Source organism: Eriocheir sinensis, chromosome 24 (genome assembly GCF_024679095.1).
Source record: "Eriocheir sinensis breed Jianghai 21 chromosome 24, ASM2467909v1, whole genome shotgun sequence".
NCBI classification, from domain to species: domain Eukaryota; kingdom Metazoa; phylum Arthropoda; class Malacostraca; order Decapoda; family Varunidae; genus Eriocheir; species Eriocheir sinensis.
Window position 1 is genome coordinate 17,478,566 of NC_066532.1, and position 19,850 is coordinate 17,498,415.

Sequence of the window (19,850 nt, forward strand, 5' to 3'; positions counted from 1 at the left end):
CTACCACCAGGGTCATAAAACTACTCCTGGAAATGCCTACAACTCCTTCGAAAGCCTTGTCATATATGTGTTCAAATTATGGTCAAAGAAGGGGTTAGTCAGGTTCTAATGAGTGCTTCTTCAGGTTCACGGTACAGAGGAATTAAGGTCAAACTACCACCAGAGTCATAAAACTACTCCTGGAAATGCCTACTACTCCTTCGAAAGCCTTGTCAAATATGTGTTCAAATTAAGGTCAAAGAGGGGGTCAGTCAGGTTCTAATGAGTGCTTCTCCAGGTTCACGGTACAGAGGATAAGGGTCAAACTACCACCAGGGTCATAAAACTACTCCTGGAAATGCCTACAACTCCTTCGAAAGCCTTGTCAAATATGTGTTCAAATTAAGGTCAATGAGGGGGTCAGTCGGGTTCTAATGAGTGTTCCTTCAGGTTCACGGTATAGAGGAAAGGTCAAACTACCACCAAGGTCATAAAACTACTCCTGGAAATGCCTACAACTCCTTCGAAAGCCTTGTCAAATATGTGTTCAAATTAAGGTCAAAGAGGGGGTCAGTCGGGTTCTAATGAGTGTTCCTTTAGGTTCACGGTACAGAGGAAGGGTCAAACTACCACCAGGGTCATAAAACTACTCCTGGAAATGCCTACAACTCCTTCGAAAGCCTTGTCAAATATGTGTTCAAATTAAGGTCATAGAAGGGGTTAGTCAGGTTCTAATGAGTGCTTCTTCAGGTTCACGGTACAGAGGAAAGGTCAAACTACCACCAGGGTCATAAAACTACTCCTGGAAATGCCTACAACTCCTTCGAAAGCCTTGTCAAATATGTGTTCAAATTAAGGTCAAAGAGGGGGTCAGTCGGGTTCTAATGAGTGTTCCTTCAGGTTCACGGTACAGAGGAAAGGTCAAACTACCACCAGGGTCATAAAACTACTCCTGGAAATGCCTACAACTCCTTCGAAAGCCTTGTCAAATATGTGTTCAAATTAAGGTCAAAGAAGGGGTCAGTTGGGTTCTAATGAGTGTTCCTTCAGGTTCACGGTACAGAGGAAGGGTCAAACTACCACCAGGGTCATAAAACTACTCCTGGAAATGCCTACAACTCCTTCGAAAGCCTTGTCAAATGTGTGTTCAAATTAAGGTCAAAGAAGGGGTCAGTCGGGTTCTAATGAGTGTTCCTTCAGGTTCACGGTACAGAGGAAAGGTCAAACTACCACCAAGGTCATAAAACTACTCCTGGAAATCCCTACAACTCCTTCGAAAGCCTTGTCAAATATGTGTTCAAATTAAGGTCAAAGAGGGGGTCAGTCAGGTTCTAATGAGTGTTCCTTCAGGTTCACGGTACAGAGGAAGGGTCAAACTACCACCAAGGTCATAAAGCTACTCCTGGAAATGCCTACAACTCCTTCGAAAGCCTTGTCAAATATGTGTTCAAATTAAGGTCAATGAGGGGGTCAGTCGGGTTCTAATGAGTGTTCCTTCAGGTTCACGGTACAGAGGAAAGGTCAAACTACCACCAGGGTCATAAAACTACTCCTGGAAATGCCTACAACTCCTTCGAAAGCCTTGTCAAATATGTGTTCAAATTAAGGTCAAAGAAAGGGTCAGTCGGGTTCTAATGAGTGTTCCTTCAGGTTCACGGTACAGAGGAAGGGTCAAACTACCACCAGGGTCATAAAACTACTCCTGGAAATGCCTACAACTCCTTCGAAAGCCTTGTCAAATATGTGTTCAAATTAAGGTCAAAGAGGGGGTCAGTCGGGCTCTAATGAGTGTTCCTTCAGGTTCACGGTACAGAGGAAAGGTCAAACTACCACCAGGGTCATAAAATTACTCCTGGAAATGCATATACAACTCCTATGAAAGCTTAATGTCAAATATGTTTTCTTGGATGGCGAAATGGTGGGCTTGAAGAACGGTTGTAAATGTATTGTTATAAGTGTAAACGATGCAGATGATCCTTTTGAATGACGTGATAAAGTGTACTGACTGACATGAGAGAGAGAGAGAGAGAGAGAGAGAGAGAGGGAGAGATTCATCCACTCCTATTCGAAATTACAGTATTTATCTTCTCAATTTTACCGTTAGTCGATTTTCAGCTTTCTCAAAATTCTATCAACGCCATTTTGTAGACTCTGAAAAGATAAATAAAGGGTAATAAATAGCTGCATTGTAAAGATGAACGAGGAATGGCTTTAAATAATATGAGATGTATAGTACGGATGTGTCACTATATATATAGGCCTCTTATGACTATATATTCCCTCCTTCCTTTCCATATTCTCATTTTCCCTCCCTTCCTTTGCTTTCCTTAATGCCTTTCCTATAAATTCCTCATTCCCTCCCATATGCGCCCCTATCCGGCCTTATCTCCCTCCCTCCCTTCTTTCCTTAATCCCCAGCTAATCCACAATAATTAATGGTCGTAAGATAGAACTCTTTAAGATGTGTGTATAGGTGTGGGCCACTTATTATAATTAGTACTATATATAGATCGAGGTCAGGTTATATTTTTCTGTTACTCCCCAAACAGTCTTGTTCGAGATCTCTTCAACTCCATAAGGTATCGAAATGTAGTCTTGTTGGCCATTATCATTCCATTTGATTAATTTATACTGCAATTTCAACTACCCCGCGGGGCCGTATATATGTTTCCCGTTAGTTATATAATAGTGAGTTAGGCAGACCATCTAATACAGTCTGTGCGGTCTGAATATCTATGGAAATCTATCTAAATCTTTGGTCTTGTTATAACGATACACTTCCGAACATTGAACCTCCACATGTGATGCCGGCCGGTAGAGGCTCATGAAACGGCTAAACTAACGTCCAGTGGAAAAATGAAGAGAAATTAATATATATAGAGGGGAAAAAAAGAATAGGAAACAGTAACCAGGAGCGAGAAGCAGAACTGATTGATTGATTGATAGTTGATGCAGAATTGTGATTGATTAGAAAGGAGCGAAAGGGGAAAATATAAGAGGAATGAAGAAATAGAGAAAAAAGCAAGGAGACGCTTATTCTGCCTCTCATGTCAACTATTTCAAAAAAGCCGACAAGGAGATTAATCGGGCTTTCATGAGAGTTCTTTTACGTTTATGGTATGTACAGAAGAAGGGTCAAACTACCACCAGAGTCATTAATAACTACCCCTGGAAATACTTATAAAACTGTTCCACCGGCTATTTCTTGTGTTCCTCGTTATTTTTTTCACCATATTCCTTCCTTCTTTGATTATATACTTTGGATGTATGAGACTTTCTTATAGTACAGAAGAAGGGTCAAACTACCACCAGTCATTATTACTACCCCTGGAAATGCATATAACTCCTACGAATCTATTCCATCTGCTATATCATTGTATTCCTCGTTACTTTTTGCACCATATCATTCCTTTCTCCTTTGATTATATACTTTGGATTATATAATGTGGATGTATGAGACTTTCTGATGGTACAGTAGAAGGGTCAAACTACTATTATATTTACTAATCCGAAATGCACAAAACTCCTATACGAATCTGTTCCACCGTCTATTTTATATTGTGTTCCTCGTTACCTTTTTCACCATATCATCCCTTCCTCCTTTGATTATATACTTTTTTAATAGTACAGAAGAAGGGTCAAACTACCATTATAATCCGAAATGCACAAATTAAGCTCCTACGAACGTATACTGTCTATTTACTGTTCCTCGATCGTTATACCTTTTTCATCATAATATTATCATTCCTTCCTCCTTTGACTATATACTTTGAATTATGTGTACTTTGGATGTATTAGACTTTTTTATGGTACAGTAGAAGGGTCAAACTACCATAACTATGCTAATCCGAAATGCACAAAACTTCTACGAATCTGTTCCACCGTCTATTTATTGTGTTCCTCGTTACTTTTTTCAATCATTTCTTCCTCCTTTGATTATATATACTTTGGATATATGAGATTTTTTATTTATTTCAGACTCAAATCTCAGTGATCCCCGGGGAGTAAGCGACCTCCAGCTTGCCTCTCACTCCCCAGCTGGTCCACACACTCTCCCCGCCACGCACCCTCTCCCAGCACTCTCCCACCTCTCCCACCTGTGACACGCCCCCACCACTCCCCTCGTGTGACCCCTGACCCCGTGACCTACTCAAAATAAGGGAATCCTGACCTCGCAGCCCCCCCGTCCCTCCCTCCCTCGTTGGTTGAGGTGGTAAGACCCGTTAAGTTTTCTCGTTTTATTTTGTTTTGTTTTTTCACGTGTTTTGTTTATGCTTGGTTTGTGGGATTGGTGGTTTTCTTTCTCTTACATGTTCCTCCTTTCACGGATATAGTAGTGTTTGTAAGGGCGAGAAAGGGATAATGTTAGTGTTTTCTCCCCTCCTCTCCCTGCTTTCCTTACGTTCTCTTTCCTTTCTTTTTCCATGTGTTTTGTTTATGCTTGGTTTGTGGGATTGGTGGTTTTCTTTCTCTTCCATGTTCCTCCTTTCACGGATGTAGTAGTGTTTGTAAGGGCGAGAAAGGGATAACATTAGTGTTTTCTCCCCTCCTCTCCCTGCTTTCCTTACGTTCTCTTTCCTTCCTTTTTCCATGTGTTTTTGTAATGCGGGGAAAACTGAGAAATCAATAACCTGTAATAACTGATGTGTTGCTCGTGAATTAGGTGGTTACGAACCGCAAGACAGACAGACGAACCAGATGTGGAGCTGGTGGAGTGACTACGCCTCGGCCGAAGGTGCCGAATGATCATTAGTTAGTTTTTTCACAGAGGATTGACGAGCAGAATTTTTCACCTGTATTGAGTGAGAACCAGTTGCTTCGAAACTCTTTAAGTAACATTAACATTGTATCAAGATAACACTAACAAGCTTGGTGCCTAGGAACTGGATTCAACGTACCTGTGGGGGTGAGGTCAAGATGGTGTGTGAGGGAGACTCTCACACAGTCGGCTTCTCACCTCTTCCCACTGCCCGCGGCTAGCCAGAGGGTAGTGAACGCGTTTATCGGTGGTTTAGTTAACATCCAAATTGGCCTGTTCCGCCAGTTCAGAAAGAGTTTCGAAGCATCTGGTTCTCACTCAATACAGGTGAAAAATTCTGCTCGTCAATCCTCTGTGAAAAAACTAACTAATGATCATTCGGCACCTTCGGCCGAGGCGTAGTCACTCCACCAGCTCCACATCTGGTTCGTCTGTCTGTCTTGCGGTTCGTAACCACCTAATTCACGAGCATCACATCAGTTATTACAGGTTATTGATTTCTCAGTTTTCCCCGCATTACATTTTGTTTATGCAGGGTTTGTGGGACTGGTGCTTTTCTTTCTCTTGCATGTTCTTTCTTTCACGGATATAGTAGTGTTTGTAAGGGCGAGAAAGGGATAATGTTAGTGTTTTCTCCCTTACATGTTCTTTCTTTCACGGATATAGTAGTGTTTGTAAGGGCGAGAAAGGGATAATATTAGTGTTTTCTCCCTTACATGTTCTTCCTTTCACGGATATAGTAGTGTTTGTAAGGGCGAGAAAGGGATAATATTAGTGTTTTCTCCCTTCCATGTTCCTCCTTTCACGGATATAGTAGTGTTTATAAGGGCGAGAAAGGGATAATATTAGTGTTTTCTCCCTTACATGTTCCTCCTTTCACGGATATAGTAGTGTTTGTAAGGGCGAGAAAGGGATAATATTAGTGTTTTCTCCCTTACATGTTCCTCCTTTCACGGATATAGTAGTGTTTGTAAGGGCGAGAAAGGGATAATATTAGTGTTTTCTCCCTTACATGTTCCTCCTTTCACGGATATAGTAGTGTTTGTAAGGGCGAGAAAGGGATAATATTAGTGTTTTCCCCCTTCCATGTTCTTTCTTTCACGGATATAGTAGTGTTTGTAAGGGCGAGAAAGGGATAATATTAGTGTTTTCTCCCTTACATGTTCTTTCTTTCACGGATATAGTAGTGTTTGTAAGGGCGAGAAAGGGATAATATTAGTGTTTTCTCCCTTACATGTTCTTTCTTTCACAGATATAGTAGTGTTTGTAAGGGCGAGAAAGGGATAATGTTAGTGCTTTCCCCCTTACATGTTCTTTCTTTCACAGATATAGTAGTGTTTGTAAGGGCGAGAAAGGGATAATATTAGTGTTTTCTCCCTTCCATGTTCTTTCTTTCACGGATATAGTAGTGTTTGTAAGGGCGAGAAAGGGATAATATTAGTGTTTTCTCCCTTACATGTTCTTCCTTTCACGGATATATTAGTGTTTGTAAGGGCGAGAAAGGGATAATATTAGTGTTTTCTCCTCTCCCTGCTTTCCTTACGCTCTCTTTCCTTCCTTTTTCCATGTGTTTTGTTTATGCTTGGTTTGTGGGATTGATCCTTTTCTTTCTCTTACATGTTCTTTCTTTCACGGATATAGTAGTGTTTGTAAGGACAAGAAAGGGATAATATTAGTGTTTTCTCCCCTCCTCTCCCTGCTTTCCTTTCGTTTTCTTTCCTTCATTTTTTCCGTGTGTTTTGTTTATGTGGCTTCCTCTCCCTTCCTGATTCCTGGCTGCCTTGACTCACTTGATAATGGCGAGGAAGGGTCAATGGCTGCTCCACATACATTTTCTCTCACCCGTGTCTCACTTTGTTGTTTATTTATTTTATTTTATTAAACGGTAAACAGTAAACATCCTTTTTCTCTCACCCCTGTCTCACTTTGTTGTTATTTATTTGATTAATTAATTCCTTCCCCTCCCAGCAGGTCTGTGGGTATGGGGGAATTCGCCCCCTCCAAAGATTCATTATCCATCTCAGAAGTTGTTTGAGTTGCAGACAAATACTAAGCTAACTAATTAAGCTAACAGGTAACTTACATTGGAAGGGCACGAGGGAAATAAACAGAAAATCTTGCCAGGGTTACAACTTTTCACGACACATGACTTGATTCTTTACGATACTACCCACATTTCATGCACTAGAGCCATGATGCTAATAAATGCTTAAATTAACTTGGAAAGGTAGAAAGAAAAGTACAATAATATAAAATTAAAACTCTAATTTCAAATCCTGGTTGTGGGCTTGCCTTGCAGCTCTATTTTCATCATGCATGTGTTATACTTTTTTATTTATTTATTTATTTTTATTTTTTTACTATCATGATGGGGCCTGATGGTTGTCCTAGGCAGTTAGTGGTACAGGCAAGTCTTCTATAGTGGCGCCCTTCTTGCCTGGCTCATGCTGTCCATTGGAGCTCCATTTGATCCTCTTTAGAGAGTTTTGTCAGAGTCCAAGTTGACATCTAAAAGTTTTGGACATGTAGACTTAGGGTTTGTATAATGAACTGTTTATACATGTGCATTAACCCTCCCTGCACTCCCACAGATGTCGGGGGGAGGCGGGGACAGGTCGGGGCCGGGGCCCATCCCACCGCGATGGCTGCTCTGCCCCAGGAAGAGCCAGACCCTCATCGGCGGCAAGTTCCTCGTGTTTAAAACTCCGCTCAGCTCGAAGTTTGACGATCAGGTACCCCCAGAGCACAGGTTTTCTCCGGAGATGCTCTTCGACTCCATGAAGAGCTACAAGGTATGGGGCAAGGTGGAGGCTGGTGAGGTGATATAAGAAAATGTACAGGGGAAGGAATGGTTAAGGTTAAGTGTTAAAGAAGGGTTCATTTTGTGATTCAAGGTTAAGGAAAGGTAGTGGCCAGACCTTCAACTGCTGCTTGCTTTCCTGGATGCCTTATTTTCTTTGACCAGTAATGATAAAGAAAGATGTTGATAAAATTCCAGCTGGAGCAATAAAGTGAGAGGGCAGACTTACAGGATATAAATATGGATAGATAGCATTAATTTATTGATATTCTGAACCAGCCAAATTCACCATCTAGACTCACCTATCAGAAAATTTCATCTCAAAATTTGGGATCAGGTTTTAAGTCAAATTTTGTACCAACTTATCTCCGATCCCTCAGAAATTGACCCTCTCTGTTTGGCCTCATTCTATTTTCTTTACAGGAGCAGTGCATAGCGGGCCTTTTTTATTTTCTGTTGTAATTTTTGCCCTTGAGCTGCTTCCCATAGTTTTCAGCACCTTGACTCACCCTCACCCATTTTCCTCTTTTTTATTTTTATTTTTACTCCAGGTCAAAATTGGGCTGTGGGTGGACCTGACCAACACTAAGAGGTTTTACGACAGTTCCGACATTGAGAACGCCGGGGCTCGCTACGTCAAGCTCAAATGCCGGGGCCACGGGGAGTGCCCCAACCAGGAGCAGGTCAACTTGTTCACCGACATCTGCGAAAAGTTCATCAGAAAAACTCCATTAGAGATCATTGGTGAGTGGGGTTATTTTTGCTTTGGTTAATTGGTTGATGTTTTCTGTAGGTTGTTATATACAGTTGTTTAGTTTATATTGTACAGTGTTCACCAACGTCTTTGTAAAGTTCATTAGAAAAACATCGTTGGAAATCATTGATGAGTGAAATTACCTTCACCCTAATAAATTCTTGTGTAGGTTATCATATTTAATAGTTTAGTTCATATTTCCTCCTGCCAACAACTTGAACTCTCCACCCAAAATTGACCTCTTTTTTAGCCTCTTGTTCTTTTTTCCTTTTACCAGAGCAGTGTTTAGAGGTCTATTTTGTCGCTATTTTTGTTTTCTTACCTCAAGCTCCCTTCCTTGCCATTAAAAAATATATGAAACATCTTATTGAGTGTGCTTTTATTTAGAGTGAATTACCAAGAGTCTTATTTTTATGTGAGGATAATTAACAAGAGGGTCATTTTAATGTATGTGTATTTAACAGGAGTCTTACTTATCATTCATGTGTCTTTTCCTTCATTAGGTGTTCACTGCACTCATGGCTTCAATCGCTCTGGGTTCATGATTGCTTCCTACTTCATCAACAAACATGACTGGGGCGTGGACTTTGCCATCAGCGAGTTTGCCAAGGCCAGGTATGTGTGTGTGTGTGTGTGTGTGTGTGTGTGGTTACCTAGTTGTAGTATACAGGGCCTGAGGTACAGTCAAGTGGTCCTGTCTCCGTATCTGTAGTTGTCCAGTTTTCCCTTAAAGAGTTTGCGTGTGTGTGTGTGTATTTACCTAGTTGTTTTACAGGGCCTGGGCTTTACGCTCGTGTGGTCCCGTCTCCGTATCTACATTTATCCAACTTTTCCTTAAAGCTTTGCCATAGACTTCACAACTAGTTGACGGGAAATCTCTTCAGTCTTGGCGCGCTGGCTTCGCGTAAGGGGCCGATTGTTATGGCGACTTTCACTGCGACAACTCCGAATTTAAGTGGAAACAGGACGAAATCTTCAAGTTTTAGTGCATACAAGCAGGCAGGAGTGTCTCTAGAGTGATTTGGTCGAGGATTCAAGGTAACTTATATAAAATAGCACCATGCGTGCACTTTGAAAACGTTGTGTAAAAAATGGCAAATTTGCGTAACTTTAGGTTGAAATCTTTACGTAAAATGAATGATAACTGTAGGATAGTGAAGTCCACAGTTTTACGTATTAGGAAACAAGAAATGTACGTTTAGTTAGTGCCTACATGGCAACTCAGCTCAGTTCTTCCTTAGGCACGCAGTCAGCTGGGCACTGCCCATCTCTAACGGATTATCGCGGTCCTGCCTCTGTTTACTCTCCAAGTAAAGGACCTACAGTTATTCATCGTCTCTGTACCCTTCCCCACCACTGCAAGGATCCAGAGGACGATACAAGAAGACACAGAAGGCAGTGGATCGAGGGAAGTGACGGAGGAGACACAAGATATGAGGGTGGAGTAAACTGTGGAGGAGCCACGCCATCAGTGCAGGAGCTTGCCCAGCAGGAGGAGATGAAGATTACCGTGGAGCTCGGGAGGCGACCCGCCTCTGTGATGTTCGGACGCCTGGTCGAGCTGGTCGACAGGGAGAGCTGGAGACGGGCAGGCGGTCCTGAAGCGGCCATCTCTCCCAATGGCCCACATGGCGCCCTTCGGGATGTCGCTGTGGGACTCCCTGATGTGCAGGGAGGACAAGAAGGAGCGCAGGTTGAGGTTCCTCTCCCTTGCCATGCGCCACAGGGGGGTTCAGGCACCTCCTGGAGTTCCTGGCGGCCTCAGACCCGACCTTGCAGGGGTACAGGTGCCAGGAGGGCACAACCTGGCCAACACCATCTTGCCGCACATCAGCAGGTCCCTCTTCAACTGTTTGCTAATTTCTCCAAGGGCGTGACCTCAGAAGCGAGGAAGAACAAGGCCTTGAAGCAGCCGACCGGCAGGAAGAGGAGCAGTATCGAGGAGGGCAGGAAGGAGACGGCGAGGAACAGGGACGTACAAGTCCAGGAAACTGACCGGCCCCCCAAATCATAGGCCAAAAGGCTAAAGTGATTGTTCAGGACGAGGGCCAGATAGCCAATAGTGACATCGAATTCAACCAAAATAAGTTGTGATTGTATATAGAAAATGAATATTTTGCTTTTGTTGAGTAAAATTAAGATGTTTCTGCATGCTTTCCTCAAGTATTAAGTTTCTAATGTGAAAATTAAGTGATTTATCAGATGTTAAAACTTACGTAAAAATTGCACTAAAAAAAAAATAAGTAGCTATTTCAAAAACTTATAAGATATGCTAAATATTGCTATTGATTCTGAAAATATAAGTGATTATCTCTGCATTTGGTGATGTTTGTGCATCTAGCGTAAAATCTGAGGATTTTATAGCCTTTTTTAAATTTTGTTATACTTATATAAAAACAATTAATCGGGATTTTATTAGGGAACGACTTTGAATTTTTTGATACCGCTGCTCATGGAGACTCATATATGCCTAAGGGAGGTGCCTGTTTTAGTTTCAGGTCGCTAGCTGCTTTGGTTTTGAAAATATTTAAATATTAAATTTTTGAAACAAGAGATTGTGAAGTCTATGGCTTTGCACACTCCTCACCGATACTACATCCTCACTTAGTCTGTTCCAAACCTCTATATTTCTTTGGGGGAAGCTATATTTCTTTATGTCTCTCAAGCATCTTCCCTTCCTCAGTTTCTCTATGTCCTCTTGTGTTCCTGGTGGTAATTTCTTCTTTTAGTAGTATCTCCTCATTGTCTACTTTTTCCATTTTGCTCAATAATATGTGTATGTATGTGTGTGTGTGTGTGTGTGTGTGTGTGTGTGTATTTGTGTGTGTGTGTATTTATCTAGTAGTTGAGTTAGTTGTGTTATCTTGTTTACTCTTATCCAGTTTAGCTTTTAAGTCATTGATGTTACTTGCCTCCACCTCCTCTTCCTTATCCAGTTCATCCTAAACATCAACAGTGCTTGTAAATGGAAAGCCAAATTTCTCGACACTATTACCACATCTTGTCTTCTTTAACTTGTATCTGTGATTTACTTTTCACATTTGCAAGATGGCCGGATTTTTTGTTATTCCCTCTACGTCTTTTTTCCACATTCGACACTATGTATAAATGACTCACAATCACCACCATAATTGATCGTTACATTCTGGCTTTACATTTCACTATATAAATCACTATCGCCATCACTGCTATGATTGACATTTACATTCTGGATGTACATTTCACACACCTCCAGATACACCACACACTTTGTCCACCACACTGGATTGTTCTTGGACCCCGTTCCGCAGGGCCCCGGGCATCTACAAAGCTGACTACCTGCGGGTCATGTACGAGAGGTCGGGAGACAACCCCAATGAAGCGCCTCCTCCCCCTCCCCTCCCTGACTGGTGTAATGGTAAGCTCCACTCTCCCATCTTCTCAGGCTCCACCATTTGATATTAGCACTCACTTCTGGACACTCATTTCTATTTTCTAATGGTGAAATCTTCCCTCATCCTCTCAGGCTTCACAATCAGGAATTTTATCTCTGTTTTTTCTTATGGGAGCAGAATTTAGCACTTTTTTTTGTTTTTTGCCCTGAACTGCTTCAGTTACTTAAAAAAAAGAAATTTAGATTCCAACCATTCACAAAGATCTGTCACCAGAGCTTCAAAGGCTAGGGATTGGAAGTCCAGAGTTCAGTGTGATCAGGCCATGTTGAATTACATAATTGCACCTCTATCTTTTGTTAGGTATAGGTAGATAGATCTTCATCTTCTTTTTTCCTTCTTGTTTAACATCCTTATTTTCACTTATGTTGTTGGATGGGCTGTGAGTCTCTTCCCGTTTATATGATGTCATATACACTCCAGGAAGGAGTGTATATGATGATCATATTTATGATGTGTATCCTCATGTTTTCTCCACACAGTGTCTCCAGGTCTTCTTTGGTCATTCAGTTGGTCTCCTCCCTTCTACCTCCACCTCTGCAGCTCTTCTGAATACATGTCCCTTACCCTCCTCTTGCTGTACCCACATCACACACTAAAAAAATCAATCTCCGCAGAGTTTGACGACAGCACTGGCGACGACGGTGACGCCCCCAAAGGCAGCGGTGGTGGTGGCGGGGGTGGGGGCAGGAAGAGGGAGCGGCAGAAGAAGGACCCGACTTTCATGGAGGGGATCTCGGGTGTCACCCCCATCACTGACAACCCCAAGCTGAGGGACCTGCAGAAGCGGATACAACAGATGTGCAACTGGGGCAGGTGAGGCGGAGTGATGGGAGGTTGGAAGGGGAGTAGACTTTATTATTTTTTCTTTTTTTTTACTTATTTATTTATTTATTTATTTTTTTGTAGTAGTAGTTGTAGCTTATTTATTTATTTCCCACTTTTAAGTCTTGTAGTTATTCCTATTTGACCATTAGATATTGCAATTTTCCTCATTAGACCATTCAATATTGCAAGTGTCTTCTTCCCACATTTGATTTTAGTAGTAGTAGTAGTAGTAGTAGTAGTAGTTTATTTATTTATCTATCTATCCATTCCTTGAAATAGTGTATCTGTTTTCATCTCTTCAGCTGTCTTCATTTGATCATCCTTCTACTTTTCAGTATTGTTGCAACTCTCCAATAGACCTTCAAATATTCCATCTCTCTTCACCCCACTTTTTAATTTGATCATTTCTCTACATTTAAATACTGTAGCTCTCTTCATCTGATCATTATTCTACTTTTCAATATTGCAGGTGTTGTCAGTTTTCATCAGACCATTAAATATTGCAACTGTCCATTAGACCTTCAAATATTCCATCTATCTTCACCCCACTTTTAAATTTGTTCATCCTTCTACTTTTAAATATTGCAACTCCCTTCATCTGATCATTATTCTACCTTTCAATATTGCAGCTGTTCTCATAATTCTCTTCAGACCCATTAAATATTGCAATTGTCCATTAGACCTTCAAATATTCCATCTATCTTCAACCCACTTTTTAATTTGTTCATCCTTGTGGGGTTCTTGAAAGGTCTGGACTTCTGAAAACCCGTAAATTCCCAGCAATAAAAAAATATAAAATAAATAACTGGAAATTGAGTTATCAGACTCAGCCCCTCTAGTCCTTATTATTTATTTAAATATCTAACCAATCACATCTCTCATAGGGTAAGCAAAAGCCAGATAAACGTGCTCTTAAGTTTATTGAAAACAACAAAGAAACTCGCTGGAAATTAAGAATAATTAATTAACACCAAGCACACAGCAACCTAGTAGCTATGCTAAAACATCCCTGGAATTAGATTACTTAGCTGCAGGTGGGGAGAAGCCAAGCCACACCCTGATCTTCCTCATGGCCTGTTAGGCCTGGAGTCCTTCTGTCCTCTTCTCATTCCTCACTGCAACGCACCGTGCCCTTCTTCCTCCCACGGGCTTCCCTAGACCTGAGTATACAATCACTGGAATTGTGGATACTACAAGGCAGGAAAACCCCACGATGCTCAACGTGGTATGGGAGGACGGCGAGGGACGTGTGCTCGCGGCGGAGTCTGGGCAGGAGAGATGGCTGGAAGATGGCGGCCGTCCCACAATGCTCAGGCCAGGTTCCGCGGTCAAGATGCCAGCTCTCGCCATACGGCATCTCGTTTTCTGTGCAACACTTACGCTAAAACGCCCTAACGGCTATGGATTGTTATTTATTAATAACCTAACACATGCAATTGGTCATAGTGGGTCATGCAGCCCACACATAGCTCAGCGTTGGCAGTATTAACGAAATGATTTGAAAAGCTTCTGTTTCCCGCCTGCTAGTGTTTCTTCCCGCTCTCTCAATCAAAATGGTGGGGACTCCCGCGGCCACAGGCCACTCCTTGAATGATGAAATCATGACAATCCTTCTGCTTTTAAATATTGCAACTCTTCATCTGATCATTATTCTACCTTTCAATATTGCAAATGTTCTCATAGTTCTCTTCAGATCATTAAATATTGCAACTGTCCATTAGACCTTCAAATATTCCATCTATCTTCACCCCACTTTTAAATTTGTTCATCTTTCTACTTTTAACTATTGCAACTCTTCATCTGACCATTATTCTACCTTTCAATATTGCAGCTGTTCTCATAATTCTCTTCAGACCCATTAAATATTGCAACTGTCCATTAGACCTTCAAATATTCCATCTATCTTCATCCCCACTTAAATTTTGTAGCTGTCCTCCTCTTCCTCACCCCTAACCTTTGCCACCTTCCCCCACACAGCACTGGGTTTCCAGGGTGCCAGCCAGTGAGCATGGACATGGAGAACCTGTTGCTTTTAGGGGAGAAGCCGTACCGTGTGTCCTGGAAGGCAGACGGCACCAGGTACATGATGCTAATAGGTAAGTGAGAGTCTGGGGTCCATTCCACCGTCCAGCGCAGTGTCTTTTTTTAATGCCTAAACTAAACTAAGCTTTTCGTGATGCACACAGTGATACTAAAGAGATTTCCTGCAGATTTCCTCAGATTTCTTGCCTTCTGTATTGATACTAAACTCAAGACAAGGAATTTTTGTAGTGTTTTATGGGATTAGAATTTCCTGCCTGTGGTCTTACTTTTTTGTGCTATATTTGTTGACCTGTGTTTCCTTCTCTCAGCTGGGCGTCGCGAGGTGTACCTGGCAGACCGGGACCACTGCATCTTCCAGGCGCCAGAGGTGGAGTTCAGACAGAAGCACGACCTCATGATCCACCTCTCTGACACTTTAGTTGACGGGGTAAGACAGTGATCGCTCTGCCACTCTTTCCCCCTGGCTTTTTTTTCCTTCTATGACCTGAAAAAATAAACTAAAAACTGACAACTGAACTGACCTCCACCCTCACCTTCGCAGGAGATGGTGATCGACACCGACCCCAAGACGGGCGTGAAGTACCCGCGCTACCTCATCTATGACGCGATCAGAATCCAGGGCCGGGACGTCTTGCAGGACACCTTCCACATGAGATATGAACGCATCATGGTGAGTAGTTTTCATGTTAACGAGTGACAGTTCTCTTGATAAGCATTGAACCTCATTACCTCAACCATACAGACATTACATACATTCCATACATACATATTCCATTTTCTATCACAGGAGCAGTGTTTTGTAGTCTTTATATATTTACTTATTTATTTTATTTATTCTTTTTATCTAGTTTGGACGGAGTTAACAGAGCACGTCATTCATTTTAATGCAGCGGTGACTTAAGCATAGATATAAGTCTCAGTCTATATTGCTCTCCCATCGTTTTCTTTTTTTTTCCTTCCTCCTCTTCTTCTTTGTTTAATGTCCTTATTTTCCCTTATATTACTGCTCTTTACCTTTAACTGCTTCCATTACTGAATGAAAGATAGAAAGCAAAAATCCACTCACTAATTCAGCACTTAGGAGGCTTTTTATTTATTTATTTATAACCCTTGAGCTGCCTCCAGTACTGTATAAAAGAGAGAAAGAAAGAACAAAATCCACACAATAATTCAGCACTTGTCAGACTACTCTTATATTAATTTTTCCCCGTTGAGCTGTTTCCGTTGCTGCATAAAAGAGAGAAAGAAAGAATTCCTGCGGTGATTCTCAATACATTTCCACCTCACAGACGGACATCATTCTGCCAAGGAACGCAGCGATCGAGAAGGGTCTCCTCAACAAGCAGAAGGAGCCGTTTGGGGTGCGGCGGAAGGAGTTTTGGGAGGCCACCGTGCACTGGACCTACAAGCTACTCAGCCAGGAATTCCAAAGCAAACTGTGTCACGAGCCTGATGGTCTTATATTCCAGCCTGAACCAGACGTGAGTAGTCTTCTCCTTTTAACTTTTTTTATGGGGCAAGAAGTGAGCATAGATTTTTTCTTCTTGGTTTAACATCTTTATTTTCCCTTATGTATTTCTCTTTACTTTTTTTAATGGGCAAAGAAACAGCACAGACAACATGCAGATCTCCTTTTCTTTTACTTTGTTTTATGGGGCAAGGAGTGAGGTTAGGCTTCTTTTTCTTCCTCTTCATTTGACATCCTTATATTTTCCGTATGTTTTTCTTCTTAACTTTTTTTTTTAAATAGTCAAAGAAACAGCACAGACAACAAGCATATTTTCTCTTTTTACTTCTTTAACCTGTCCGCTGCGATTGGCACGGATTTTGCCTTCACTGATAGCCTGGTAACATCTAGTCCCAGGTCTTTCTCTGCCTCTGTGGTGGATAATGGAGTGTTTCCCATGTGGTATTAGTATGCTGGATTTCCCCTCCCAAGGTGCAGAACTTTACATCCTTCTTCATTGAATTGTAGCAGCCACTTTTTGTTCCATTCCTGTAGCTTGGTGAGGACTTCTTGTAGGAAATCTGCAGTCAAGGGGTTAACTGGACAAGAAGTGAATATCTTTTCTTATTTAATGGAATAAGGAGACAGATAGAGGCAATGTGCTTACCAAGTCTTTTATGTTTATACTCTGATTCTTACTGATATACTTTTACCTTTTTTTAATGGGATTAGGAGTGAGCACAGACACCATAATACTCTTTTCTTAATGGAACAAGGAAAGAGAGAGAGGCAACAGATGTATTCTTTTTTCCTTTTAGTTTTATGTACGTTTTAGTCTCATTGATACGCTTGTCATGTTTCCAGCCGTACACAACTGGGAGGTGCGACCACGTCCTGAAGTGGAAGCCTGCCAGCCATAACTCAGTCGACTTCAAGTGTAAGATTGTGAAGAAGGGAGGCGAAGGGTGAGTATGCATGAGGCGTATAGCGGAAAAGAGCGACCTAACATTTTTATAATTTTGAGGATAGTGTTTTAACCCGGTAGCAGCGGGGATCATGTTCTTAATAGTCCCTCTAAGTGAGAAAAATGAGAAAAAATCATCCCTCACACAAACCATTTCATAATACATATCAAAGCATTTGTGATCAGATTATGTATCATCTAATTTTTGGGGGTTATATCATGGCACAAATTTGGCCCGTCGCTGCTACAGGGTAAAGCCACAAATTTGACCCATCGCTGCTACCGGGTTAAAAGTTGAATTTTTAGACATGTCCCTTGGTTACAGTCCATAGATAGTACATTATTTTCCCTTTGTCACTTAAGACTTGAATTTCCAGACATGCTTTCCTTGCTCACTTATCTCTTGGTTACAGTGGATAGATAGTACATAGTTTTTCCTTTCTTTCTTACAACTTGAATTCTCAGATCGCTCACACTCTCACAACTGTCAATGTCATAAGGAGGAAAAGTCTGTCACAACGGCGCATTTTAAAACATTTTGTCGTCCAAGTTCACATATTTGCCGAAGCTTTCATAAGAGTTTAGGGCATTTCCTGAAGTAGTTTTATGACCCTGGTGGTAGTTTGGCCCTTTGTCCATTCATTGACCTTTAGAAATAGTAGCTATGAGAAGCCAGAGTGTCTTATAAAACCAACCACAGCCTTAAACCACTAACACCATGAACACCAACACCTCATATGAGTTTAGGGCATTTCCTGTAGTAGTTTTATGACCCTGGTGGTAGTTTGGCCCTTCTTCCCTTCTTTGACCTTTAGAAATAGTAGCTGTGAGAAACCAAAGTGTCTTATAAAACCAACCACAGCCTTAAACCACTAACACCACGAACACCAACACCTCATATGAGTTTAGGGCATTTCCTGTAGTAGTTTTATGACCCTGGTGGTAGTTTGGCCCTTCGTCCATTCTTTGACCTTTAGAAATAATAGCTGTGAGAAACCAAAGTGTCTTATAAAACCAACCACAGCCTTAAACCACTAACACCACAAACACCAACACCTACAAAAAACATAATCAGACCCTCAATAAAACACTAAAAAGAGGAAAACTAAAACAAGTACAAAACACACGCACCATAACCATTTTCTCTGGATCCTCCACACTCGAACGGCACACCTAAATATTTCGTAACTTAAATTTTCAGGCTACTCACAGAGACAGTTGGGGAGCTCTGGGTGGGGGGCCTAAACCAACCCTTTGCCATGATGAAGGCCACCAAACAGCTACGAGAATACAACAACCGGATCATCGAGTGCAAGTTTGAGAATAACCGCTGGGTATTCATGAGGGAAAGGACGGACAAGTCTTTCCCTAACAGTTACACTACTGCTGTCGGTAAGTTACTTCATTTATAATCCGTCTCTCATTCTTGGGGTCAGACTTGCAGTGATCCTCTATCTTGCTCAATCCAGTGGTAATCCTTCCTCTATTTCTAACACTGCTGTCTTGTTACACTGTTCCTCTCCATGATCTCCTTCCAGCGTCCTCAGCACTCTGCCCTTTGTCTCTCTTCTCAAATGTATAAACCATTGCGACCTTCTCTGTCTCATTCTCTCCTGTATCTCTTTCAAACCACATCTCTTAGCTGTCTGTCTTAAATCTTGGTAAGCTGTTGTGTGTGTGAAGTTCAAATTGTTCCTCCTACTCCTTTTCTTTCTCTACCTTCTCCTATTATCATCATCATTGTCAGGGTATCAGGACACCTCCCCTCCCGAAACTGACCTATCTTTCGGTCACTCCTCTGTACTCTTTTATAGGAACAGTGAGTAGCGGGCTTTTTTTCATTATTGTTTCCATTTCTTTGCCCTTGAGCTGTTTCCTCTGCTGTAAAAAAAATTACTATCGTCCTGTTGCTTTTTTCCTAGTACATAAAAAACTGTGTGCATAACAAACAAATCCATCGTACCTTCCAGCGGTGTGCAACAGTATAAAGAACCCCGTGACCAAGGACATCCTCATGAAGTACCTCAACACGGAGGGCTACAAGAAGAAGGACGAGGATCTCATGCCGCCGCCCGCCCCCGCCCCCAAGAAGCAGAAGGTCTCCTAGTAGCGGCGTCGAGGCGGGGGGTTTGTGGTGTAATCTATTTTCCATGTGGAGGCAGACTCGCTAGTGTGGGCTGCCCCTTTCATGAAGTAGGTGTTTGGTGTAAGGATATGCTTTTGTTGAGTTGTGCCGGAGGACGCGAGGAAAACTGTGTGGCATTCCCTCTCATTGCCATGGATGGTGTGTATCAGTATATATATATAAAGTTTACAATACTTTTTTGAAGAAAACAATAAAATGGCAAGTAATGGCACACAGGCTTTGATTTTGACACTGTTTGTAGGCTGACATTGAGGTGAGTTGCACAGTACAGGTAACTCTCGATTTACGCGAGTATTGTGTCCTTGAAGAGGTCGCGTAAATCAAAAACAATGTAAATCAAACAGGAGGTAGGTTTCTATCGAAAATAAATATTCACTTCATGCAGTGGAGAGAGAGGGAGAGAGAGAGAATATCGCGTATAAGTGGAAAAAAACGTGTAAATTAAACATTTATTTGGATTTTGGACCCTGCGTTATTTAAAAAACGCGTAAACCAAACTCGCGTAAATCGAGAGTTACCTGTAATAGACACCATTCATAGGTTAGCATTTAAGTAGCTTGCAAAATAAAAAAAATAGACTGTTCATAGACTAACATTAAGGTGGGTTGCAAAATAAATAATAAGACACCATTCGTAGGCTAGCATTGAGGTGCCTTGCAAACTAGATAATAGACACTTTGTAGGCTGACATTGAGGTGA

The 19,850-nt window shown here is 41.6% G+C and overlaps 1 protein-coding gene and 1 long non-coding RNA gene across 5 annotated transcripts; one reads left to right on the forward strand and one right to left on the reverse strand.

Annotated features, from left to right (window-relative positions):
• Window positions 1-3,985: 3,985 nt before the first annotated feature.
• On the forward strand, window positions 3,986-19,362 carry LOC127002977 (mRNA-capping enzyme-like). Of its 4 annotated transcripts, none has more exons than XM_050869299.1 (14): window positions 3,986-4,192; window positions 6,707-6,812; window positions 7,330-7,530; window positions 8,090-8,282; window positions 8,796-8,907; window positions 11,583-11,689; window positions 12,341-12,539; window positions 14,529-14,647; window positions 14,903-15,021; window positions 15,136-15,264; window positions 15,884-16,075; window positions 16,906-17,006; window positions 18,207-18,397; window positions 18,976-19,362. In XM_050869299.1, the coding sequence occupies exons 3-14, from the start codon at window positions 7,330-7,332 to the stop codon at window positions 19,110-19,112; spliced, it is 1,800 nt and encodes a 599-aa protein (XP_050725256.1). In that variant the 5' UTR covers window positions 3,986-4,192; window positions 6,707-6,812; the 3' UTR covers window positions 19,113-19,362. The 4 variants fall into 4 exon arrangements, with proteins under 4 accessions (XP_050725256.1, XP_050725254.1, XP_050725252.1 ...); XM_050869297.1 differs by having other exon boundaries at window positions 6,710-6,812; XM_050869295.1 differs by lacking the exon at window positions 6,707-6,812.
• On the reverse strand, window positions 13,021-14,522 carry LOC127002990 (uncharacterized). The gene is made up of 2 exons (XR_007756801.1): window positions 13,234-14,522; window positions 13,021-13,070 (listed from the first exon to the last, which is right to left on the reverse strand). It is a non-coding gene; the product is annotated as an uncharacterized LOC127002990 (long non-coding RNA).
• Window positions 19,363-19,850: the final 488 nt, after the last annotated feature.

Excerpts from the sequence above, each read along its gene's own strand:
- LOC127002977 (XM_050869299.1), top strand. The coding sequence starts at position 7,330 with ATGTCGGGGGGAGGCGGGGACAGGTCGGGGCCGGGGCCCATCCCACCG. Across the intron at positions 14,648-14,902 it reads CAGGTACATGATGCTAATAG|CTGGGCGTCGCGAGGTGTAC; the intron begins GTAAGTGAGAGT and ends TCCTTCTCTCAG. Across the intron at positions 17,007-18,206 it reads GTGAAGAAGGGAGGCGAAGG|GCTACTCACAGAGACAGTTG; the intron begins GTGAGTATGCAT and ends TTAAATTTTCAG.